This window comes from Cherax quadricarinatus, chromosome 18 (assembly GCF_038502225.1).
Source record: "Cherax quadricarinatus isolate ZL_2023a chromosome 18, ASM3850222v1, whole genome shotgun sequence".
NCBI classification, from domain to species: Eukaryota; Metazoa; Arthropoda; class Malacostraca; order Decapoda; family Parastacidae; genus Cherax; species Cherax quadricarinatus.
The window spans coordinates 34,648,158-34,675,760 of record NC_091309.1 but is presented as its reverse complement, the minus strand read 5'-3'; the positions used below and the strand labels follow the sequence as shown (position 1 = coordinate 34,675,760).

The 27,603-nt window shown below is 40.2% G+C and overlaps 1 protein-coding gene across 1 annotated transcript in view; it reads right to left on the bottom strand.

Annotated features, from left to right (window-relative positions):
* Nucleotides 1-27,603, bottom strand: part of LOC128689238 (F-BAR domain only protein 2) — a 528,956-nt gene that overhangs the window by 209,808 nt on the left and 291,545 nt on the right. Inside the window, 1 exon segment of the mRNA XM_070086397.1 lies at nt 20,802-20,878. Coding sequence (XP_069942498.1) covers nt 20,802-20,878 — 77 coding nt within the window.

Below are 27,603 nucleotides of genomic sequence, written 5' to 3'. Positions count from 1 at the left end.
AAACTCTTCACTGCTTTCAGTAACCTACCTCCTACACCATACACTTGCAACATCTGCCACATTGCCCCCCTATCCACCCTGTCATACGCCTTTTCCAAATCCATAAATGCCACAAAGACCTCTTTAGCCTTATCCAAATACTGTTCACTTACATGTTTCACTGTAAACACCTGGTCCACACACCCCCTACCTTTCCTAAAGCCTCCTTGTTCATCTGCTATCCTATTCTCCGTCTTACTCTTAATTCTTTCAATTATAACTCTACCATACACTTTACCAGGTATACTCAACAGACTTATCCCCCTATAATTTTTGCACTCTCTTTTATCCCCTTTGCCTTTATACAAAGGAACTATGCATGCTCTCTGCCAATCCCTAGGTACCTTACCCTCTTCCATACATTTATTAAATAATTGCACCAACCACTCCAAAACTATATCCCCACCTGCTTTTAACATTTCTATCTTTATCCCATCAATCCCGGCTGCCTTACCCCCTTTCATTTTACCTACTGCCTCACGAACTTCCCCCACACTCACAACTGGCTCTTCCTCACTCCTACAAGATGTTATTCCTCCTTGCCCTATACACGAAATCACAGCTTCCCTATCTTCATCAACATTTAACAATTCCTCAAAATATTCCCTCCATCTTCCCAATACCTCTAACTCTCCATTTAATAACTCTCCTCTCCTATTTTTAACTGACAAATCCATTTGTTCTCTAGGCTTTCTTAACTTGTTAATCTCACTCCAAAACTTTTTCTTATTTTCAACAAAATTTGTTGATAACATCTCACCCACTCTCTCATTTGCTCTCTTTTTACATTGCTTCACCACTCTCTTAACCTCTCTCTTTTTCTCCATATACTCTTCCCTCCTTGCATCACTTCTACTTTGTAAAAACTTCTCATATGCTAACTTTTTCTCCCTTACTACTCTCTTTACATCATCATTCCACCAATCGCTCCTCTTCCCTCCTGCACCCACTTTCCTGTAACCACAAACTTCTGCTGAACACTCTAACACTACATTTTTAAACCTACCCCATACCTCTTCGACCCCATTGCCTATGCTCTCATTAGCCCATCTATCCTCCAATAGCTGTTTATATCTTACCCTAACTGCCTCCTCTTTTAGTTTATAAACCTTCACCTCTCTCTTCCCTGATGCTTCTATTCTCCTTGTATCCCATCTACCTTTTTCTCTCAGTGTAGCTACAACTAGAAAGTGATCTGATATATCTGTGGCCCCTCTATAAACATGTACATCCTGAAGTCTACTCAACAGTCTTTTATCTACCAATACATAATCCAACAAACTACTGTCATTTCGCCCTACATCATATCTTGTATACTTACTTATCCTCTTTTTCTTAAAATATGTATTACCTATAACTAAACCCCTTTCTATACAAAGTTCAATCAAAGGGCTCCCATTATCATTTACACCTGGCACCCCAAACTTACCTACCACACCCTCTCTAAAAGTTTCTCCTACTTTAGCATTCAGGTCCCCTACCACAATTACTCTCTCACTTGGTTCAAAGGCTCCTATACATTCACTTAACATCTCCCAAAATCTCTCTCTCTCCTCTGCATTCCTCTCTTCTCCAGGTGCATACACGCTTATTATGACCCACTTCTCGCATCCAACCTTTACTTTAATCCACATAATTCTTGAATTTACACATTCATATTCTCTTTTCTCCTTCCATAACTGATCATTTAACATTACTGCTACCCCTTCCTTTGCTCTAACTCTCTCAGATACTCCAGATTTAATCCCATTTATTTCCCCCCACTGAAACTCTCCTACCCCCTTCAGCTTTGTTTCTCTTAGGGCCAGGACATCCAACTTCTTTTCATTCATAACATCAGCAATCATCTGTTTCTTGTCATCCGCACTACATCCACGCACATTTAAGCATCCCAGTTTTATAAAGTTTTTCTTCTTCTCTTTTTTAGTAAATGTCTACAGGAGAAGGGGTTACTAGCCCATTGCTCCCGGCATTTTAGTCGCCTCATACGACACGCATGGCTTACGGAGGAAAGATTCTTTTCCACTTCCCCATGGACAATAGAAGAAATAAAGAAGAACAAGAGCTATTTAGAAAAAGGAGAAAAACCTAGATGTATGTATATATATATGCATGTGCGTGTCTGTGAAGTGTGACCAAAGTGTAAGTAGGAGTAGCAAGATATCCCTGTTATCTAGCGTATTTATGAGACAGAAAAAGAAACCAGCAATCCTACCATCATGCAAAACAGTTACAGGTTTTTGTTTCACAGTCATCTGGCAGGATGGTAGTACTTCCCTGGGTGGTTGCTGTCTACCAACCTACTACCTACAGCTAGAGTTATTATTGAAAGAATTAAGAGTAAGATGGAGAATAGGATAGCAGATGAACAAGGAGGCTTTAGGAAAGGTAAAGGGTGTGTGGACCAGGTGTTTACAGTGAAACATATAAGTGAACAGTATTTAGATAAGGCTAAAGTGGTCTTTGTGGCATTTATGGATTTGGAAAAGGCGTATGACAGGGTGGATAGGGGGGGGGCAATGTAGCAGATGTTGCAGGTGTATGGTGTAGGAGGTAAGTTACTGAAAGCAATGAAGAGTTTTTACGAGGATAGTGAGGCTCAAGTTAGAGTATGTAGGAAAGAGGGAAATTATTTCCCAGTAAAAGTAGGCCTTAGAGAAGGATGTGTGATGTCAACGTGGTTGTTTAATATATTTATAGATGGGGTTGTAAGAGAAGTAAATGCGAGGGTCTTGGCAAGAGGCGTGGAGTTAAAAGATAAAGAATCACACATAAAGTGGGAGTTGTCACAGTTGCTCTTTGCTGATGACACTGTGCTCTTGGGAGATTCTGAAGAGAAGTTGCAGAGATTGGTGGATGAATTTGGTAGGGTGTCCAAAAGAAGAAAATTAAAAGTGAATACAGGAAAGAGTAAGGTTATGAGGATAACAAAAAGATCAGGTGATGAAAGATTGGATATCAGATTGGAGGGAGAGAGTATGGAGGAGGTGAATGTATTCAGATATTTGGGAGTGGACATGTCAGCGGATGGGTCTATGAATGATGAGGTGAATCATAGAATTGATGAGGGGAAAAGGGCGAGTGGTGCACTTAGGAGTCTGTGGAGACAAAGAACTTTGTCCTTGGAGGCAAAGAGGGGAATGTATGAGAGTATAGTTTTACCAACGCTCTTATATGGGTGTGAAGCATGGGTGATGAATGTTACAGCGAGGAGAAGGCTGGAGGCAGTGGAGATGTCATGTCTGAGGGCAATGTGAGGTGTGAAAATAATGCAGAAGTTAGAAGTTAGGAGGAGGTGCGGGATTACCAAAACTGTTGTCCAGAGGGCTGAGGAAGGGTTGTTGAGGTGGTTCGAACATGTAGAGAGAATGGAGCAAAACAGAGTGACTTCAAGAGTGTATCAGTCTGTAGCGGAAGGAAGGCGGGGTAGGGGTCGGCCTAGGAAAGGTTGGAGGGAGGGGGTAAAGGAGGTTTTGTGTGCGAGGGGCTTGGACTTCCAGCAGGCATGCATGAGCATGTTTGATAGGAGTGAATAGAGACAAATGGCTTTTAATACTAGACGTGCTGTTGGAGTGTGAGCAAAGTAACATTTATGAAGGGGTTCAGGGAAACCGGCAGGCCGGACTTGAGTCCTGGAGATGGGAAGTACAGTGCCTGCACTCTGAAGGAGGGGTGTTAATGTTGCAGTTTAAAAACTGTAGTGTAAAGCACCCTTCTGGCAAGGCAGTGATGGAGTGAATGATGGTGAAAGTTTTTCTTTTTCGGGCCACCCTGCCTTGGTGGGAATCGGCCGGTGTGATAATAAAAAAATAATAATAGGTATCACATACCTTTATTGAAGGCTAATGCTGGCTTCTGGAAGATAGGGAAGAGGAAAGATGGAAGAGTCAGTGTTTGCAAGGGGAATCCCCCTTCATGAAGACTTTAGGTAGCAAAGCCTTCTCTGGGGTTACTTCCCTTCTCTGTCTTTTAGTGCCACTAGGACCAGCCTGAGAGTCACTGGACCCCTGTCTCACAAAATAACTGTCCAGAGTGCTCTGTTTCTGGCATCTCTAAGATTTTCCTGAAGTGGGACAGGGTTTTGTCACTAAACATGTTGCAGATATGGGTTGTTTCAGCTTTGTCAGGGTGGTACTTCTCTACAAAAGCTTGCACCCTAGTCCGCATTGCACACACCTCTTTAATCTCTGAAGAAGGCACCTCCTTCACTCCCTCTTCTTCCTCCTCTGAAGCAAATTCCTCAGCTGCAGTCTGTTGCTGTTCAAGTTGAAGCTCTTGCAGCTCTTCAGTGGTTAGCTCTTCCCTGTGGTCCTCCACCAACTCTTCCACATCCTCGCCACTCGCCTCCAACCCCAGGGACTTCCCCAGTGCCACAATAGAGTCTACAGGGTCGGCAGGGTCAGGGTCAGCCTCAAACCCTTCAAAATCCCTCTCTTACACACAATATGGCCACAGTTTTCTCCAAGCAGAGTTCAAAGTCCTGGAAGTCACTCCCTCCCAAGCTTTACCTATAAGACTTATGCAATGGAGGATAGTGAAGTGATTCCTCCAGAACTGTCTTAGGGTCAACTGAGTGTCCAACGTCACTTCAAAGCACTTTTGAAACACTGCTTTTGTGTAGAGTTTTTTGAAGTTAGAAATGACCTGCTGGTCCATGGGCTGGAGGAGAGGAGTGGTGTTAGGAGGAAAGAACTTCACTTTTATAAAACTGAAGTCCCTAAACACTTCGTCTTCCAAGTCTGGAGGATGTGCAGGAGCATTGTCCAGTAACAGGAGGCACTTAGAGTGGCAATTTCTTTTCCACGAGGTATTTTTTCACACTTGGGCCAAACACATCATCAACCCACTCTGAAAATTTGCCTTGTGACCCATGCCTTATGATTAGCTTTCCACATCACACAGTCTATTCTTCATGACATTGTTTTTCTTGAACACTCTGGGATTTTCTGAGTGATACTACACAACAAATGAGTAAGCCTGTCTTTCATATGCTTGTGTCCTGGCAGTGCCTTTTCCTCCTGGGTAATGTAGGTCCTGTTTGGCACTTTCTTCCAAAACAGGCCTGTTTCGTCACAACTGAACACTTTTTGGGGTTCGAATCCTTCAGCTTTTACATAGTCCTGGAATTCGTGAACATACTTTTCAGCCACACATTTGTCAGAACTTGCAGCCTCACCATGCCTTATAACACTGTGTATGCCACTATGCTTCTTAAATCTATCAAACCATCCTTTGCTGGCCCTAAATTCACGAACTGCAGCGCTTGTTCCAGGCATTTTCTTTGCAAGATCCTTATGCAACTGCTTTACCTTCTCACAAACAATAGACTCCACAACACTGTCTCCCACTAATTCTTTTTCATTAATCCACAATAATAATAACTTTTCCATCTCTTCCATTATTGGTGGCCTTTGTTTAGTTAGACAAGTTACTCCTTTTGCAACATTAGCATCTTCAATTTGTTCTTTCTTTGCCAGGATGGATGTAATTGTTGATTTATTCTTGCTGTACATCCTGGCAAGTTCCACCACCTTAATACCACTCTCAAACTTTTCCATCACTTCAGGCTTAAATTCCACGGTGTTTCTCACTTTCTTTACCACAGGAACTTTCTTTGGAGCCATGAGAGGTGAGTAAACAAGATTAAATGAATAAACGAGAGAGAGAATGAGAGTGTAGAAGGTTCGTGAGTTTTGTAAATAAACTAGTTGTTGTTGTTGCTGTTACCAGCCCAGACATGAATGGTTTCTGTTCACTCTATCAAGCCGACTGGAAAAACATCTCATATTTATGTTAATTTATATGTTTGTATGTTACGTTGTGAGTTTACTATATAATTTCAAAAAAAAAAAAAATCATAGATGGATTAAGCAAAATGTCTATATCAACATTTTATACACATTTAATGTGCCTCAGAGTGATTATTATTGTGTTATTATTATCATTATTAACCCCTTCAGGGTCCAAGGCCCAAATCTGAAGTGGTGCCTCAGTGTCCAAGAATTTTCAAAAAAAAAAATTTGTTATTTTTTCTTATGAAATGGTAGAGAATCTTTTTGTGAAGGTAATAAAACAAAAAGTACGAAATTTGATGGAAAATTGACGAAATTATGCTCTCGCGAATTTTGATGTGTCAGCGATATTTACGAATCGGCGATTTTGCCGACTTTGACACCCATTTTAGGCCAATTACATTATTCCAGTCAACCAAATTCTTAGCTGTTTCACTAGTATTACTTCTATTCTATCGATTGAGTACAAGAAATCACCAAGTCAACTGTTCAACTACAAATTAAAGTGATCAGAAATTGTTAATTTGGCCAATTTAACACAAAGTTCAAAATATTCCAATTTCAAAATAAGGTCCAGAATAAACAATGTAGGTATTCCTGGAACTAAACTAACATTTCCTCTGTTCATTAGTTACGTTTTGAGGCTTTACAAATAAATTCCATTTTGATTTTTTATTCACATAATGAATTTTTATTCACACCAAAAAATAGAAGATTTACTGTTATGCAATACTGTAATAATTGTATAAATATCATCACCATATTTGTGAATGTATATTAGACCCACCAGCTGGCGTGCATTAGACATGTGAGGTCGTTTGTTTACTCTTGAATATCGGCAAAAATTTAACATTTCTGCTAATTTGAGCTCAGTTTCAAGCCATTTCCAGTGCTAAAACCAATCAAAATCATCTCTATTTCTGTAATACGTCTTCCATTCTATCAAATGAGACCAAGAAATCGCAAATACAACTATAAAAAACATATGAAAAAACACTGCAAAGTCGCTGTTTTAATCGAAAAATAATGATTTCAGTATTTTTTCTCTCATTATACACAGTGTGCTGCAGGATCTGTTTTATGTGGTGCACACATACCTCACAGATGTATTTTCTCATATCTAGGCCCAAATGTACCACTCACAGTTTATCAGAGTGAGCTGAGCTCATGACGTAGATCTACGGTTTGGACCCTGAACGTAAAGCCGTAGATCTACGGGACGGACCCTGAAAGGGTTAATATGGCATATTCAAGACCAATAACACACTCTTAATGATTTTAATGTGTACCTGCACGCCAGCATAGGCGCAAGATGTGGAGTTTAACCCTTTCAGGGTCCAAGGCCCAAATCTGGAGTCACGCACCAGTGTCCAAGATATTTCAAAAAAAAAATTTGTTGTTTTTTCTTATGAAATCGTAGAGAATATTTTTGTGAAGGTAATAAAACAAAAAGTACGAAAATTGGTGGAAAATTGACGAAATTATGCTCTCGCGAATTTTTATGTGTCAGCGATATTTACGAATCGGCGATTTTGCCGACTTTGACTCCCATTTTAGGCCAATTACATTATTCCAATCAACCAAATTCTTAGCTGTTTCACTAGTATTACTTCTATTCTATCGACTGAGCACAAGAAATCGCCAAGTCAACTGTTTCAACTACAAAATAAAGTGATCGGAAATTGTTAATTTGGCCAATTTAACACAAAGTTCAAAATATTCCAATTTCAAAATAGGGTCCAGAATGAACAATGTAGGCATTCCTGGCACTAAACTAACATTTCCTCTGTTCATTAGTTATGTTTTGAGGCTTTACAAATAAATTCCATTTTGATTTTTTATTCACATAATGAATTTTTATTCACACCAAAAAATAGAAGATTTACTGTTATGCAATACTGTAATAATTGTATAAATATCATCACCATATTTGTGAATGTATATTAGACCCACCAGCTGATGTGTATTAGACGTGTGAGGTCGTTTGTTTACTCTTGAATATCGGCAAAAATTTAACATTTCCGCTACTTTGAGCTCAGTTTCAAGCCATTTCCAATGCTAAAACCAATCAAAATCATCTCTATTTCTGTAATATGTCTTCCATTCTATCAAATGAGACCAAGAAATCGCAAATACAACTATAAAAAACATACGAAAAAACACTGCAAAGTTGCTGTTTTAATCGAAAAATCATGATTTCATTTTTTTTCTCTCATTATGCACAGTGTGCTGCAGGATCTGTTTTATGTGGTGCACACATACCACATAGATGTATTCTCTCATATCTAGGCCCAAATGTACCACTCACAGTTTATCAGAGTGAGCTGAGCTCATGGCGTAGATCTACGGTTTGGACCCTGAACGTAAAGCCGTAGATCTACGGGACGGACCCTGAAAGGGTTAATGGCATATTCCCTTCAGGGTCCAAGGCGCAGAATCTGAAGGCCCAAATCTGGAGTCACGCCCCAGTGTCCAAGAATTTTAAAAATAAAAAATTTGTTATTTTTTCTTATGAAATGGTAGAGAATCTTTTTGTGAAGGTAATAAAACAAAAAGTACGAAATTTGATGGAAAATTGACGAAATTATGCTCTCGCGAATTTTGATGTGTCAGCGATATTTACGAATTGGCGATTTTGCCGACTTTGACTCCCATTTTAGGCCAATTACATTATTCCAGTCAACCAAATTCTTAGCTATTTCACTAGTATTACTTCTATTCTATCGATTGAGCACAAGAAATCGCCAAGTCAACTGTTTCAACTACAAATTAAAGTAATCAGAAATTGTTAATTTGACCAATTTAACACAAAGTTCAAAATATTCCAATTTCAAAATAGGGTCCAGAATAAACAATGTAGGTATTCCTGGAACTAAACTAACATTTCCTCTGTTCATTAGTTACGTTTTGAGGCTTTACAAATAAATTCCATTTTGATTTTTTATTCACATAATGAATTTTTATTCACACCAAAAAATAGAAGATTTACTGTTATGCAATACTGTAATAATTGTATAAATATCATCACCATATTTGTGAATGTATATTAGACCCACCAGCTGGCGTGCATTAGACATGTGAGGTCGTTTGTTTACTCTTGAATATCGGCAAAAATTTAACATTTCTGCTACTTTGAGCTCAGTTTCAAGCCATTTTCAGTGCGAAAACCAATCAAAATCATCTCTATTTCTGTAATATGTCTTCCATTCTATCAAATGAGACCAAGAAATCGCAAATAGAACTATAAAAAACATACGAAAAAACACTGCAAAGTCGCTGTTTTAATCGAAAAATCATGATTTCATTTTTTTTCTCTCATTATACACAGCGTGCTGCAGGATCTGTTTTATGTGGTGCACACATACCACATAGATGTATTCTCTCATATCTAGGACCAAATGTACCACTCACAGTTTATCAGAGTGAGCTGAGCTCATGGCGTAGATCTACGGTTTGGACCCTGAACGTAAAGCCGTAGATCTACGGGACGGACCCTCAAAGGGTTAAAGCAGTTAAATTCATATTTTATTCATTCTAGAGTGTATATCAGGTTTTTATGTTATTTATATTGTTTATGTCATATTAGATGAATTGCGATAGATAAATAAGCCGTAGAACTGACATTAGCGTCATATTGAAGATGTGACGACTCTGCTTCATGTGTAATACCTGTTGGTTCATAAGTGACTCTCTGAGACAGACACACAAGCAGATAGAAAGACAGACACACAGATAGACAGAAAGACAGACGCACACAGGACGACATAAGGACAGATAAGCAGACAGATAAGACAGGTTTATATGCAACAGTGAAAAAAATAAAGAAAGTTCAAGAGTAAGAACCTTTCTTGCCTTCTTGCCACAATCTACAGTACAAAATTCAGACTTCTTCTTAGGGGCCATGGTGAAATTTACTTTCCAGTTAGTACAGTTAATACAGTATGATGCTGCTGATAGGGCAGGGTAACTCAAACTGATGCTGCCTGCATGGCGCATTGCCACTGCGAGTATCATCAAATACTATACAGCGGTATACATCAGCCAGCCCAGCCCAGCTGCCAGATTCACGATCGTAAGTCGAGTGGACATATGTCGAGCAGGCTGTAAATCGGATGGTAGGTGCATATACATCTTACGAGCCACTGTGTTTGACGTATATAGTATACTCAAAAATTCTAACGGCTTCAAATCAAGCAGGAGAAAGCTGGTAGGTCCACATGTGAGAGAATGGATCCGTGTGGTCAGTCTGCACCATATAAAAAAAAATCCTGCAGCACGCAGTGCATAATGAGAAAAAAAAACTCTGACCGTGTTTTTGGATTAAAATGCCGACTTTGCAGTGTATTTTTGTATAGTATTCATGGTTGTATTCTAGTTTTTTTGGTCTCATTTGATAGAATGGAAAACATATTATAGAAATAGAGGTGATTTTGATTGTTTTTACCATGAAAAAACCTTGAAATGGAGCTCAAAGTAAGGGAAATGTTTGATTTTTGCAGATGTTTAAAAGTAAACAAATGTCATTGTCCAATAAATGTCCAAGAAGCCATTCTAATATGCAGTCATGAATGGGTTGACATTATACATACAATTACAGTGGACCCCCGCCATTCGGCGGCCGCAACTTTCGTGAAATCCGACTTTCGGCAAAATTTAACTTCATGATTCGTGATTGGACTCATGATTCGGCGACCTTCTGGTACACATTTGCCCATCAGCGTGCACGCAAAGCCAGTCTCCTACACTATTTACACTCAGTGTGCCATTCTTTACCAGCATGTGACTATCACCCCACGGGTTCATACAACACATTTCATAATAATTCATTGCTTTTTGTGCTTGCAACTTCTAAATAAGCCACCATGGGCCCAAAGAAAGCTCCTAGTGCCAGCCCTTTGGTAAAGAAGGTGAGAAACACGATAGAATTCAAGAAAAACTCATAGCAAAGTACTAAAGTAGAAGAGGAAGAGAGAGGGGAGAATGTGCCTTCTGCAGTGATTCAGTGTTTCTACAATATGTATGACACTAAAGCAGCAGGTATCGATAAAGGCTAAAGCTCCAACCAGCAATAAAGTGTAGAAGTAACAGTGTAGCAAGTAAGTTAAGGAAGTAAGCGATAGAAAAACGACATGAGAGTAACTCTCCAATGTTGTTGGATGTGTATAGGACCGCTGAGCATACACCGCCCTGCTATCTTCCACCACCCTAAACCTCTGCCAACGTCTCCTTCATCAAACTAATTAAACTAACATCTCCTCCAAGGTAAGTGTAAATATAAAAGTGTAAGTATAAAAGTAAATATAAGTGTAAATATAAAAGGACACCAATGGAAATATGTCACTCTTGAACTTTTTGGGTTAACCTGTGTACTTAATCTTATATAGCACCATATGTGTAATCTATGTACAGTGGTCCCTCGATAATCGTAGGGCTCGAGAGTCATAATTTTCGGAAATCGTAGCGATATTTTCGTAAAAACATGGGCTCGCTAATCGTAGATTGACCCGCGAATAGTAGTTCGTCTGGGACGCATACGCACGCTGTGAGATGGGGCGGCCTCCCTTGCCAGCCAGTGTGGCATTGTTTACCAGTGAGTGACGGTCCCCTCACGTGCTCCTACGAAATATTTCATAATATTCTATTCATTTTAGTGCTTGCAAGTACAGTGGACCCTCGACCAATGATATTAATCCGTTCCTGAGAGCTCATCGTTAGCCGAAATTATCGTTAGTCGAGTTAATTTTCCCCATAAGAAATAATGGAAATCAAATTAATCCGCTCCTGACACCCCAAAGTACTGAAAAAAAATTTTTTTACCACATTAAATATTAATTTTAATACACACAAACTGAAGAAGACATGTACAATTACATGACACTTACCTTTATTGAAGATCTGGTGATGATTGATGGGATGGGAGGAGGGGAGTGTGTGGATGGTGTTAGTGTTTAGAAGGGGAATCCCCTTCCATTAGGACTTGAGGTGTCAAGTCCTTTTCCGGGGTTACTTCCCTTCTTCTTTTAATGTCACTAGGACCAGCTTGAGAGTCACTGGACCTCTGTCACACAACATATCTGTCCATAGAGCTCTGTACCTCCCGTTCCTTTAAGATTTGTCTAAAATGGGCCATAACATTGTCATTGTAATACAGTGGACCCCCGCATAACGATATTAATCCATTCATGAGAGCTCATTGTTATGCGAAATTATCGTTATGCAAATGAATTTTCCCCATAAGAAATATGGAAATCAAATTAATCCGTGCAAGACACCCAAAAGTATGAAAAAAAAAATATTACCACATGATATATACATTTTCCTAAACACAAAGAGAAGGATATATGCACAATAGTAGAGTAGTACATGCACAGTATATAGTGTGCATGTACTACTCTACTAAATGAAGAACAAATGACACTTACCTTTATTGAAGATGCAGCAATGACTGATGAGACACTGTGTCCTGGGAGTGCCTTTTCCTCCTGAGTACTGTAGGTCCTGTTTGGCATTTTCTTCCAGAACAGGCCTTATCACACTGTGTATGTCACTACGATTCTTAAATCTCTCAAACCAACCTTTGCTGGCTTTAAATTCACCAATATGAGCACTAGTTCCAGGCATTTTTCCCTGTTCATCTGGGTGTTAGTCGACTGGTGTGGGTTGCATCCTGGGAGACAAGATTAAGGACCCCAGTGGAAATAAGTTAGACAGTCTTCGATGACACACTTTTTTGGGTTATCCTGGGTGGCTAACCCTCTGGGGTTAATTGTTTCTTGGTATTCTCAATAAGCCACACCAACAACTGTGCTACAGCAGCAGCAGCTGACAGTGCACTACGACAAGGTCCTAAATGCACTAGAAGACAAAAAGAATGCAGATGTAATATATACAGACTTTGCAAAAGCCTTCGACAAGTGTGACCATGGCATAATAGCGCACAAAATGCGCGCTAAAGGAATAACAGGAAAAGTCGGTCGATGGATCTATAATTTCCTCACTAACAGAACACAGAGAGTAGTCGTCAACAGAGTAAAGTTCGAGGCAGCTACGGTGAAAAGCTCTGTTCCACAAGGCACAGTACTAGCTCCCATCTTGTTCCTCATCCTCATATCCGACATAGACAAGGATGTCAGCCACAGCACCATGTCTTCCTTTGCAGATGACACCCGAATCTGCATGACAGTGTCTTCCATTGCAGACACTGCAAGGCTCCAGGCGGACATCAACCAAATCTTTCAGTGGGCTGCAGAAAACAATATGAAGTTCAACGATGAGAAATTTCAATTACTCAGATATGGTAAACATGAGGAAATTAAATCTTCATCAGAGTACAAAACAAATTCTGGCCACAAAATAGAGCGAAACACCAACGTCAAAGACCTGGGAGTGATTATGTCGGAGGATCTCACCTTCAAGGACCATAACATTGTATCAATCGCATCTGCTAGAAAAATGACAGGATGGATAATGAGAACCTTCAAAACTAGGGAGGCCAAGCCCATGATGACACTCTTCAGGTCACTTGTTCTATCTAGGCTGGAATATTGCTGCACTCTAACAGCACCTTTCAAGGCAGGTGAAATTGCCGACCTAGAAAATGTACAGAGAACTTTCACGGCGCGCATAACGGAGATAAAACACCTCAATTACTGGGAGCGCTTGAGGTTTCTAAACCTGTATTCCCTGGAACGCAGGAGGGAGAGATACATGATTATATACACCTAGAAAATCCTAGAGGGACTAGTACCGAACTTGCACACGAAAATCACTCACTACGAAAGCAAAAGACTTGGCAGACGATGCACCATCCCCCCAATGAAAAGCAGGGGTGTCACTAGCACGTTAAGAGACCATACAATAAGTGTCAGGGGCCCGAGACTGTTCAACTGCCTCCCAGCACACATAAGGGGGATTACCAACAGACCCCTGGCAGTCTTCAAGCTGGCACTGGACAAGCACCTAAAGTCGGTTCCTGATCAGCCGGGCTGTGGCTCGTACGTTGGTTTGCGTGCAGCCAGCAGCAACAGCCTGGTTGATCAGGCGCTGATCCACCAGGAGGCCTGGTCACAGACCGGGCCGCGGGGGCATTGACCCCCGAAACTCTCTCCAGGTAAACTCCAGGTAAACAGCAGCAGCAGCAGCAGCTGACAGTGCTACAGCAGCAGCAGACGATGCTACAGCAGCAGCAGACGGTACTACAGCAGCAGCAGCAGCAGCTGATGGTGGTACAGCAGCAGCTGATGGTGGTACAGCAGCAGCAGCAGCTGACAGTGCTACAGCAGCAGCAGCAGCTGACAGTGCTACAGCAGCAGCAGCAGCAGCTACAGCAGCAGCAGCAGCTGACAATGCTACAGCAGCAGCAGCAGCTGACAGTGCTACAGCAGCAGCAGACGATGCTACAGCAGCAGCAGATGGTACTACAGCAGCAGCAGCAGCAGCTGATGGTGGTACAGCAGCAGCAGCAGCTGACAGTGCTACAGCAGCAGCAGCAGCTGACAGTGCTACAGCAGCAGCAGACAATGCTACAGCAGCAGCAGACGGTACTACAACAGCAGCAGCAGCAGCTGACGGTGGTACAGCAGCAGCAGCAGCTGACGGTGCTACAGCAGCAGCTGACAGTGCTACAGCAGCAGCAGACGATGCTACAGCAGCAGCAGACGATGCTACAGCAGCAGCAGACAGTACTACAGCAGCAGCAGCAGCAGCAGACGGTACTACAACAGCAGCAGCAGCAGCAGCAGCTGACGGTGGTACAGCAGCAGCAGCAGCTGACGGTGGTACAGCAGCAGCAGCAGCAGCTGATGGTGCTACAGCAGCAGCAGCATCAGCAGTTGACCATGGTACCACAGTATTTCGATAATATTTCTCACCCTTTTTACCACAGGGTTGGCACTAGAAGCTTTCTTGGGGCCCATGGTCACTTATTTTGCAGATAAAATCACCAAAAACACTGTAATAATATGAAATGTTACGATTGTATGCTTGGATGTTACCGCGGAGGCTGGCTTGTAAACAATGCCACCGGCGGAACATGTGAGGCTGGCTCAGGCCTCACATAGACGTGTCTCGGACGAACAGCGTTGAGCGGGTTTTTTAGCGGTATGCGAGGCAAAATCTTAGCAATAAAATGTATCGGTATGCGGATTTAACGTTATGTAAGGCCAACGGTATGCGGGGGTCCACTGTAGTCACCAGCACGGCTTGCAATAGCTGTGTTAGGGTGATTTTCATCCATAAAGGTTTGCAGTTCAACCCACTTTGCACACATTCTCACCCTTTTTATCACAGGGTTGGCACTAGAAGCTTTTTTTGGGCCCATGGTGACTTATTTTGCAGGTGCAATCACTAAAAACGCTGTGATAATATGAAATGTTCCGATTGTATGTTTGGATGTGACTGCGGTGGCTGGCTTGTAAACACTGGCACCCACGGGACAAGTGAGGCGCGCTCAGGCCACACGTGGACGCGTCTCGAACGAAACGAATCAGGTTGGTCGAGTTTTTTAGCGCTAGTTGAGGCAAAATTTTTGCGTTAAAATGTATTGCTAGTCGGATTTAACGTTATACGGTGCCATCGTTGGTCGAGGGTCCATTGTACTAAATAAGCTACCATGGATCCAAAGAAAACTCCTAGTGCCAAGCCTTTGGTAAAGAAGGTGAGAAATATGATTGAATTTAAGAAAAACACCATTGAGCAATATGAAAGTGGCGTAAGTGTGGCCGAACTGGACAGGATGTATAACAAACCCTATACAACCATATGTTCCATCGTGGCCAAGAAAAAGGAAATCAAGGATGCTGTTGTTGCAAAGGGGGTAAATATGCTGACAAAAATGAGATCACCAGTACTCGAAGAGGTTGAAAAGTCATTACTGGTGTGGATAAACGAGAAACAATTAGCAGGAGATAGTATTATGACATCGATTATTTGTGAAAAGGCTAGGCAGTAGCACAACGATCTGGTAAAGAAATTGCCTGCAACTAGTAGTGATGTGAGTGAATTTAAGGCCAGCAAAGGTTGGTTTGAGAGAATTAAGAACCATAATGAGGCTGCCAGTTTGGACCACAAAGCGGATGAAAAATATGTTCATGAATTCAAGGAGTACATAGAGGCTGAAGGACTGAAACCTGAACAAGTGTTCAATTGTGATGAAACAGGCCTATTTTGGAAGAAAATGCCAAAGAGGACCTACATTACACAGGAGAAGGCACTGCCATGACACAAGCCTATGAAAGACAGGCTGACACTCATGTTCTGTGCTAATGCTAGTGGGGATTTCAAAGTGAAGCCGTTACTAGTGTACCATTCTGAAAATCCCAGAGTGTTCAGGAAAAACAATGTTATGAAAAGTAAATTGTGTGTGCTTTGGAAATCTAATAGTAAGGCATGGGTCACGAGGGACATTTTCGTCAAGTGGTTCAATGAAGCGTTTGGCCCTAGTGTGAAGAATTACCTCCTGGAAAAGAAATTGGATCTCAAGTGCCTCCTAGTAATGGACAATGCACCTGCTCATCCTCCAAACTTGGATGACCTAATTTTCGAGAAGTTTGAGATCATCACAGTAAAGTTCTTGCCCCCGAATACCACTCCTCTCCTCCTGCCCATGGACCAGCAGGTCATTGCAAACTTTAAAAAACTCTACACCAAAGCAATGTTTCTAAGGTGCTTGAATGTGACCTCAGACACTCACTTGACCCTAAGAGATTTTTGGAGAGAACACTTCAGCATCCTCCACTGCATAACCCTTATAGGTACAGCTTGGAAGGAAGTGACTACCAGGACTTTGAACTCTGCTTGGAGAAAATTGTAGCCAGATTGTGTCGACAAGAGGGATTTTGAAGGATTTGGGGCTGACCCTGATGAGCCTATGTCTGTTGTTAAATCTATTGTGGCACTGGGGAGTCCCATGGGGTTGGATGTGAGTTTGGAGCATGTGGAAGAGTTGGTGGAAGACCACAAAGAAGAGCTCACCACTGAGGAGCTGCAAGAGCTTCAGCAGGAAGAGCAACAGATTGCAGCTCAGAATCTTGCTGCAGAGGAGGAGGAAGAGAGATGGAAGAAGGTGCCTTCTTCAGAAATTAAGGAGATTTTTGAAATGTGGGGTAAGATGGAAAGATTTATGGAGAAACATCACCCTGACAAGACTGTTGCAAGCCATGTTGGCAACATGTACAGTGACAAAGTCTTGGCCCATTTTAGGGAAGTGTAAAAAGAGACACCAGAAACAGAGCTCTCTGGACAGTTATTTTGCGAGACGGGACTCCAGTCACTCTCAAGCTGGTCCTAGTAGCATTAAGAAACAGAGAAGAGAAGTAACCCCAGAAAAGCAATTGGTAACTGAGGTGTTGATGGAAGGGATTCCCCTTCCAAACTGTAAATAATCCAATCTCTCTCCTCCTTCAGTCTTCCATACACTAAGAAGAATCGCCAATAAAGGTAGGTGTTATGCTGTTAATGTTTCATTCATCATGTGTCATTGTACTGTTTATGTACTACATCTATATTTCACGTAAAAAAATTTTTTGTTTTAATACTTCTGGGTGTCAGGAACGGATTAATTGTATTTACATTATTTCTTATGGGGACAATTGATTCGAAAATCGTAGATTTCAATAATAGTAACACCTCCAGAAATGGATTAATTGCGATAAATGAGGGACCACTGTATTTGTGTATACCTGAATAAACTTATTTATTTATAAATTTAAATGTAAATATTTCTTATTTAAAAATTAAAACGTAAATATTTCTTATTTATAAATTACATACATTGTTTAAGTGTGATGGGGATGGTGGCCAAAGCCTCCACCGCCACCAACACGGCTTCTCTCAGTGGCGGCCCTTAAACCCAACAACAACACTTACACCATTTACTCCTCTCATACATTATGACATATTTTATTCATTCTAGAGTATATATCATGTTTCTATGTTATTAATATTGTTTATAATGTCATATTAGATGAATTGTGATAGATAAATAAGCCGTAGAGATGATATTAGCGTCATATTGAAGCATAATAAACTCGCCTTCGTCTTGCCTCCTATCTACCTCCTACACCAACAACAATCAATGAAGGTTAAGTGTGATGTTAAATGTTCATTTATCCATTTTATTAGTGCTTTATATTTATTTGTCATTGCTTTCTGTATGTAAATCTATATTTAATCTTTAAAAAAATTATTTTTTTGCTAATACTTTTGACTGTCTGAAACGGATTAATTGGGTTTCCATTATTTCTTATGGGGAAAATAGATTCGCCAATCGTGAATTTCACCAGACGGCAGACTCTCTGGAACGGATTAATCACGAAACTCGGGGGTCCGCTGTATTACAATATTGCAGTAGTCTGCATAACAGTAAATCTTCTATTTTTTGTTTGAATAAAAATTCAAAATAGAAAGCAAGACTAATATCAGAGGGGCCTCGAGACATGACTGACGAACAAAGAAAATGTTATTTTAGAGCCAGGAATGTCTGCATTATTCATTCTGGACCCTATTTTGAAATTGGCATATTTTTTAATTTGTGTGAAATTGGCCAAATTGCAAATTTCTGACCACATTATTGGGTAGTTGAAATCTGTAAATGGGCAGTTTCTTTTAATCAGTCAATAGAACAAATGGAGTTCTAAAGAAATAGCTATGAGTTTGGTCGACTGGAGCAATGGAATTAGCCGAAAATAGGGCTCAAAGTGAGTGAAATCGCTGATTCGTAAATATCGCCGAGGTTGCTAACTTTGTGAGAGCATAATTCCATAAGTTTTTCATCAAATTTTGTTCTTTTGGTGTTATTACCATCATTTCGTAAGAAAAAATAATTTTTTTTTTTATTCAAAAATTTTTAGACACCAGGAGACACCTCAGGATTTGGGGTTGTGACAGTCAAGGGGTTAATGTGCCCAAGAGTAATTATTATTACATACTATTAGTATTACTATGGAGTTGAGACTAGAGGGACACTGAGTGAACGAGTAACAAAGGCATGTTTATATGCTAGGTAATGTGTTTCTTACATAATTTTGAAGAAAACATCATAGATGGATTAATGAAACTGTCTATATAGTGGACCCCCGACTTACGATGGCCTCAACCTACGATAAAACCAACTTATGATACTTGTCAGCGTAAAAAATTGACCCCAACCTACGTTGAAAAACTAGACTTACATCATTCGTCCTGAATGTGGCTGTCTTTTCCGTCTGGCCTGAGCACCTCAGCTGAGGTAGTGTGAGACTGTTTACAAGCCAGGGCGGATGGTTGCATGCATACATTCGATAAATTTTGTATTATTCCAGTGTTTATTGTGCTTGTAACTGCTAAATAAGCCACCATGGGCCCAAAGAAAGCTTCTAGTGCCAACCCTGTGGTAAAAAGAGTGAGAAATACTATTGAAATACTATCGTACCACAGTCAGCTGCTGCTATACCATGGTCAGCCATACTACTCGATGTGGAGAGACTGTTGTTGATGTGGCTTATCAAGAATACCAAGAAACAATTAACCCCAGAGGGTTAGCCACCCAGGATAACCCAAGAAAGTCAGTGTGTCATCGAGGACTGTCTAGCTTATTTCCATTGGGGTCCTTAATCTTGTCCCCCAGGATGCGACCCACACCAGTCGATTAACATCCAGGTGAACAGGAAAAAATGCCTGGAACTAATGCTCATATTGGTGAATTTAAGGCCAGCAAAGGTTGGTTTGAGAGACTTGAGAATTGTAGTGGCATACACAGTGTGATAAGGCCTGTTCTGGAAGAAAATGCCAAACAGGACCTACATTACTTAGGAGGAAAAGGCACTCCCAGGACACAAACAATGTCTTATCACTCATCACCATATCTTCAATAAAGGTGTCATTTATTCTTCATTTAGTACACTAGTACATGCGCAATATATATTGTCCATGTATCCTTCTTTTTGTGTGTAGGAAAATGTACATTTCATGTGGTAAAATTTTTTTTTTCATACTTTTGGGTGTCTTGAACGGATTAATTTGATTTCCATTATTTCTTATGGGGAAAATTAATTTGACTTACGATAATTTCGTCTTACGATGTGCTCTCTGGAATGGATTAATATCGTAAGTTGGGGGGTCCACTGTATTACGTAAAATAAGACATTTAATTAATGTGCCCAAGAGTGAGTCACGAACGTATGAGTGGCCCAGGTGGATGCGTCTGGTACCATTAATTTCCGAGCCGATGTATAAAACCTGGAGGGAAATTTCGCTGATAAAAGTTCTTGAAATCTGAACTGTACGATTTCCACATCGGTAGAAAACCAAGGTCCACTGTACTCGACTGTAGCCACCAAAAATTCTGGGGAAGGTATACTGTTATATACAGTATTACTATTCAAGACACATCTGAATAATAAAGTGTAGTACAGTATTAGAGTTGTAAAGAATTCTTTTGTTAACTGTTGCTACATTATGTAGAGAAATTTTTGTTTCATCAAAATGGCCATGTCCCACCAAGGCAGGGTGACCTTAAAGGAAAAACGAAATTTTTTCTTCTTAAATTTAGTAATGTAAAGGAAAAGGGATTACTAGCCCCTTGCTCCCGGCATTTTAGTCGCCTTTTATGACATGCATAGTTCGTGGAGGAAGAATTCAAACTTCTATTTTTAATCCTTTTTTTATCTCGTTTCAACAAAAAAATAATAGAAAATTCGCTTATAAACACACTGAAAACAACATACAACAGAATTTTCCTGTAATATATTTGTCAGTTGCAAACTATTTTAGTGTAATGTTGATGAAGTCATACGTCTGGCAGTAAGCAACTGGAGGGGACTGCAGCTCTGCAGCTCCTATGGACGAGCCGCCACTGGTTAAAAGTGTATAGTGTAAGAGAGAAGTTTCATTAAAGATCTGAGTGAAGGTGCATCAAGCTCATAGCATTTTCAAGTAGTTGTTAGCCTTGGCATGTAAAATATTTGATCTTGAATAAATCATTTAAAAACTTACCTTAGATGCTGTGTGATACTATTGGAACGTTTCATGGAGTTAAAGGACTCCTGTGTGTCTGTTGAAGTTCGTCTAGTCTGCAAAGGAAATATTTTCATTTAACTTGACATTTCAGAATCATAACTGAAGGAGAACTGCTATAAAATCACAATATAAAACTAAAATAAACCTGTCTACCATAATAAGAGCAGTCAAACAAGAATGGAGTTTCAATCCTCACAGACACAACTTAGCCAGTACAAACCTCTTCATATGCATTAACTGACCCCATACATGGCTCTGATGCCTGGCCAATTATTATTATACAGCAGGCCATGTTTCTGTGGTGGCTGTTAGGTTCCTGACACCTGCTGATAAGCAAAAAATTGCCGGCGAGTGGAAAGAGAATTTTTTCAATACAGAACGCGTCTAAAATGCCTGATAATGTGTTTACACAATCATACATTAAGTGCTCAATATAGCTAGGAATAAAATATGCAAAAGTAAAATAAATACACAGTACACACAATATTTACCTTAAAATATGGCACTGGTCTCTTTCCCTTACGCAACTGTTGTGCAAAAACAGCGGAAAAGTGATAAAAGCGCCAAACATAATGAACAATGGCTCAATTAAAAACAGCCAAAAAAGAGGGACACAAAAAGAGGGAGCTAAAAATGAAGGGCCCTCCTGCACTTATAGGGAAGCACTAAACCCATAAGGGCCATACAGCACCTAAGGAATGGAGGTAATCAGGTTAGATTCCACTATGAAACACATAGTACCAGTTCTTTGATTCAAAAGTTTTCTCAAGCCAAATGCTCAACATATTCTTTGATTCAATCAATTCAATGTACATTATTAGTACTTAGAACTGCTGCCTGATTATCTGAGTAAATTCAAACACTTGAGAAAAAAAAAAAATTGAAGTGACATAGGTTTCCACCATTGTAATCACTTACACAAGCTTAGGGAATAATCCACAAATAACCCACACACTGGAGAATAACACAAGACACAGATCACTCTTTGATGTTCCCTGTGTCCGTTTCACACTAAGTAAAAACTCTATGCACATAAAGGGCCCAAAAATTTGAAATTCATTACCAGTGAATACCAAAGGAACCCTGTCTGTACATCAATTCAAGACTAATTAAAAATCATTTACTCACCCAAAACTAAATACTCAGTACTTAACTCAATCTACAAAGCTACCAAATCACTCTTCACCACCTCAAAATATCATTGTTCACTGTGTTACTCCCCTAGCCTCAGAACCCCAAAAGTAAATGCTCAAAGTACAATAAATTCTCATATTTTAACCTAATGCAAATGTTGAACAACATATATTTTAATAACCTAATGTATAATTAGTGCAACCTGATCAAACTAGGTTCTGTACATCTAGTATTAAGTATTCAGTAATCTATTCAGTTTAGACTGCCCGTAATATCAAAGCATATTGTTTTTGTTATTTTTATTACAGTAGGGCCCCGCTTTATGGCGTTTCGCTTTATGGCATTCCGCTAATACGGTCATTTCAAATTATGACCAAAACTCGCTATACGGCTCCCCCCACCTGACTTTCTAATACGGTCATCGCGCCCCACCCAGTTTGTTTACATTCTCTGTGAGATCCGTAAGCACTAAGTCTCTCCATTTTGTCTGGAAACTCCAAAATTTCAAGTGTTTTTAAAAGTTATTTCATATTTTATATATACTCTGATAATTATACTTATGTATACCTGTACCTAAATAAACTTATACACTGTGCTGGCGTGCAGGTACACATTAAAATCAGCAAGAGTGTCTTATGTCTCCAGACGTCATATTAGTAATGATAATAATAATCACCGAGTCTCATTTAAGTGTTGTATATTACGTTAATATACACATTTTCATTAATCCATCTATATTTTTTCAAAATTATATAATAAACACGATGCATAACATATAAATATGATAAATACACCCCACAGTAGAATAAACAAACATAAATATGAGATGTCGTAGCCAGATAACTTGTACAAGTGATGGCAAGAATAACATTTTCTCTAATTTAACATAAAGAGAAAATAGATTATCATAAATAACAGCATATGTGTAGAGAACTCAGGATAACCCAAAAAATTCAGAGTGACTTATTACCATTGCCTTCACTCAGAACGTCATTTCTTCTCAAAATGATGTTACACGAGAATTCAATTCAATTCAAGTTTATTCTCTATAATGGTTACAATGTGGGGTTTACAGGTTTTGGGTATTTTGTGGTTTACATGTTATAAAATACTAATTGCAGAGGGGGCCACTAGGACACCTAGCATGGCTAGGCATATCAAGCAGACTTAGATTAATTCTTAACATTAAGTCCTTACAGATTATAGTATTAAGGCTAAGTGACTACATCATAATTTTGAGTTTAGCAATGTGAATGCTTTTGTTTTGGCACAATACAAGGTGTCTATATTTGAGTAACATTGGCAAACTTATGACTAGTTAGGATTTATTATTTTAAGATTAAGATTAGTATTTCTGGGTTTATAGTCAGTGGGTGAGTGAGTGTAATTTTGAACCACCAGGTGGTTATCATGTAGTTAGTTGTCGGGGTGGATCAGGGAGATAAGATGGTTTTCTAACTGTAGTTTTGAAAGTGATGAATGTGTCTGCAGTTCTAGAGTTTTCGGGTGTTCCAGATTTAAGGTCCTTTGAAATACATTGAATTTTTGTGAAGGTTTAGTCGAACTCGGGGAATGTCATAGAGATGTTTGTGTCTGGTGTTATGCCTGTGGATCCTGTCACAACTATCAAGAAAGCATTTTAGGTCAAGGTTAATATTGGAATTTAAGGTCCTGTAGATATAGATTGCACAGTAGTAAGGGTGGATGTTATGAACAGGGAGTAAGTTTAGATCTATGAAGAGTGGGGGGGGGGGGGGTGTTGCCAGGGATGGGATTTAGTGATTATTCTTACTGCGGCTTTTTGTTGGGTTATTATTGGCTTTAGGTGTGTTGCTGCAGTTGAACCCCAAGCAGAGATAACATAGGTGAGGTATGGATATATAAGTGAATGGTATAGTGTGAGAAGGGCAGTTTGCGGTACGTAGTATCGTATCTTGGAGAGGATCCCCACCGTTTTGGATACTTTTTTTGTTATGTGTTGGATATAAGTGCTGAAATTTAGGTTGTTGTCGAGGTATAGGCCAAGGAATTTGCCCTCATTATGTCTGGCAATTAGAGAGTTGTCAATCTCAATGTTAAGTTGCACAACACCTGCTCTGCTACCAAACATAATACAGTGGACCCCCGCATACCGTTGGCATCACATAACGTTAAATCCGCATACCAATACATTTTATCGCTAAGATTTTGCCTCACATACCGCTAAAAAACCCGCTCAACACTATTCGTCCGAAACGCGTCTAATGTGCGGCCTGAGCCAGCCTCACATGTTCTGCCGGTGGCATTGTTTACAAGCCAGCCTCCGTGGTAACATCCAAGCATACAATCGTAACATTTCATATTATTACAGTGTTTTTGGTGATTTTATCTGCAAAATAAGTGACCATGGGCCCCAAGAAAGCTTCTAGTGCCAACCCTGTGGTAAAAAGGGTGAGAAATATTATCGAAATACTGTGGTACCATGGTCAACTGCTGATGCTGCTGCTGCTGTAGCACTGTCAGCTGCTGCTGCTGCTGCTGTAGCACCGTCAGCTGCTGCTGCTGCTGCTGTACCACTGTCAGCTGCTGCTGCTGCTGCACTGTCAGCTGCTGCTGCTGCTGTAGCACCGTCAGCTCCTGCTGCTGCTGTACCACCGTCAGCTGCTGCTGTTGCTGCTGTAGTACCGTCTGCTGCTGCTGCTGCTATAGTACCGCCTGCTGCTGCTGTAGCATCGTCTGCTGCTGCTGTAGCATCGTCTGCTGCTGCTGTAACACTGTCAGCTGCTGCTGCTGCACTGTCAGCTGCTGCTGCTGCTGTACCACCGTCAGCTGCTGCTGTACCACCATCAGCTGCTGCTGCTGTTGTAGTACCATCTGCTGCTGCTGTAGCACTGTCAGCTGCTGCTGCTGCTGCACTGTCAGCTGCTGCTGCTGCTGTAGCACTGTCAGCTGCTGCTGCTGCTGTAGCACTGTCAGCTGCTGCTGCTGCTGTAGTCACTGTCAGCACTGTCAGCTGCTGCTGCTGGTGTAGCACTGTCAGCTGCTGCTGCTGCTGTAGCACTGTCAGCTGCTGCTGCTGCTGTAGCACTGTCAGCTGCTGCTGCTGCTGTAGCACTGTCAGCTGCTGCTACTGCTGTACCACTGTCAGCTGCTGCTGCTGCTGTAGTACCGTCTGCTGCTGCTGCTGCTGCTGTAGTACCGTCTGCTGCTGTTGTAGCATCGTCTGCTGCTGCTGCTGTAGCACCGTTGTTGGTGTGGCTTATTGAGAATACCAAGAAACAATTAACCCCAGAGAGTTAGCCACCCAGGATAACCCAAAAAAGTCAGTGTCATTGAAGACTGTCTAACTTATTTCCATTGGGGTCCTTAATCTTGTCTCCCAGGATGCAACCCACACCAGTCGACTAACACCCAAGTGAACAGGGAAAAACGCCTGGAACTAGTGCTCATATTGGTGAATTTAAAGCCAGCAAAGGTTGGTTTGAGAGATTTAAGAATCGTAGTGGCATACACAGTGTGATAAGGCCTGTTCTGGAAGAAAATGCCAAACAGGACCTACAGTACTCAGGAGGAAAAGGCACTCCCAGGACACAGTGTCTCATCAGTCATTGCTGCATCTTCAATAAAGGTGTCATTTATTCTTCATTTAGTAGAGTAGTACATGCACAATATATATTGTCCATGTACTACTCTACTATTGTGCATGTATCCTTCTCTTTGTGTAGGAAAATGTATATTTCATGTGGTAAAATTTTTATTTTCATACTTTTGGGTGTCTTGCACGGATTAATTTGATTTCCATTATTTCTTATGGGGAAAATTCATTCGCATAACGATAATTTCGCATAACAATGAGATCTCATGAACAGATTAATATCGTTATGCGGGGGTCCACTGTATAGTAGGTTTTGCCAGTGTTAAGTTTAAGTTTATTGGCTGTCATCCAAGTCGATATTTTGAGCAGCTCCTCATTAGCAATGGTGTTGAGGGTGGCAAGATTAGGGTGGGAGATGACATAAGTCGTGTTGTCAGCAAAAAGAATGGGTTTCAGGTGTTGGGATATATTTGGAAGATCATTGATGTAAATGAGGAAGAGCAGGGGTCCAAGGACACTTCCCTGTGGAACTCCAGTATCAAGTGGCCATATTGATGAGGTTGTAGATTGTGTCTTTAATGGTGACATACTGATACCTATTAGAAAGGTAGGATTTAAAATATGCAAGTGCATGGCCTCTTATACCATAGTGATCAAGTTTGTGGAGTAGGATGCCGTCTTCTACTGTGCCAAACGTTTTGGGAGTGTTCTTTATTTATTCTACCGTATCAATGTAGAGACAACTTGTACACAATGTAACTTGTACACAAACCAGACGTGTTTGCCTGGTTTGTTTACAAAACTTACCTTCGCCTGGGTTGTTTACATAACTCTGTGCCTGTCCTCCCTCATGCACTCATTCTTTCTCTTTCTCATTTATTCGTTTTATCTCATTTACTTACTCCTGACCCTACATTAAGACTACAAATATTTTAAGGTAAGTAATGAGTGAACTGTATATACATTTTATTGCTCTGGGATGCTTAAATATCATAAAATAGTATGTATGGGTGGGGTGGCCTGGTATGGTAGCCCGGCTGACTACCATACATACCACACTTGATTTCTTACAATAAATACTACTTATCTCACCCTAGATTAAGACTATAAATATTTAAGGTAAGTAATGAGTGCACTATGTGTGTATTGTACTTTTTTATTGTTTGTTGATGCCTAGTTCTATTGCTAACTTAATTTATGTTAGTGTAAACTTGTTATCTAGTATTTGAATGAATTTATAAGTGGAAAAAAAAGATGTTCCACTTTACGGCAATTTCCACTTTACGGCGGTAGCCTGGAACCTAACCTGCCATATAAGTGGGGCCCTACTGTATTTGTTTTTTGTTATTATTTATAAAGATAAAAATTTTTTATTCTTTTGTCATCTGCTCAGATTTTCAAATAAATTTTAGTTTAGTTCACAAAAAAATTCTTAAGCCCTAAACATTTCACAGGACCTATTGTGCCTTGTGGATAATACTGCCCTGAACACAGATACATGTGCCCTACAACATGATGTAGTTCTACCTTGTTTCTATAGTCTACCTCAGTTTTTCTAAGAGGGTTACTGCACAAAACACTTTTCAATGATAATTTTATCGTCTGTAGTTTTATTCCCAGTATCAGGAACAGGTATAAGTTAGTATCCAATATGCCAAAGTGACATAAGTTTACGTTACTAGACTACTGTATTGTGTTATTACTACCAGAGACAGCTGAAGTCTTATTTTGCTATATTTTCCTTATTACCACTGTTGCAGTCAGTACAGGTCTCCTTCCACATTCGCGGGCTTCGAACATTTGCGAATGTCCAGCCACCTACTTGTATTTAAAATATGTCATCACATATGTTAGGAATTGTGGTGGTGGCAGAGTTTGTTTGGAGAGAGGACAAGATTGTCCTTCAATATGACACTAATATCAATTCTATGGCTTATTTATCTATCACAATTCATCTAATATGACATAATAAACAATATTAATAACATAGAAACATGACATATATTCTAGAATGAATAAAATATGTCATTGAGTATGCCACAAGTGTTGTTGTGTTGTTGTTGTGTGTAT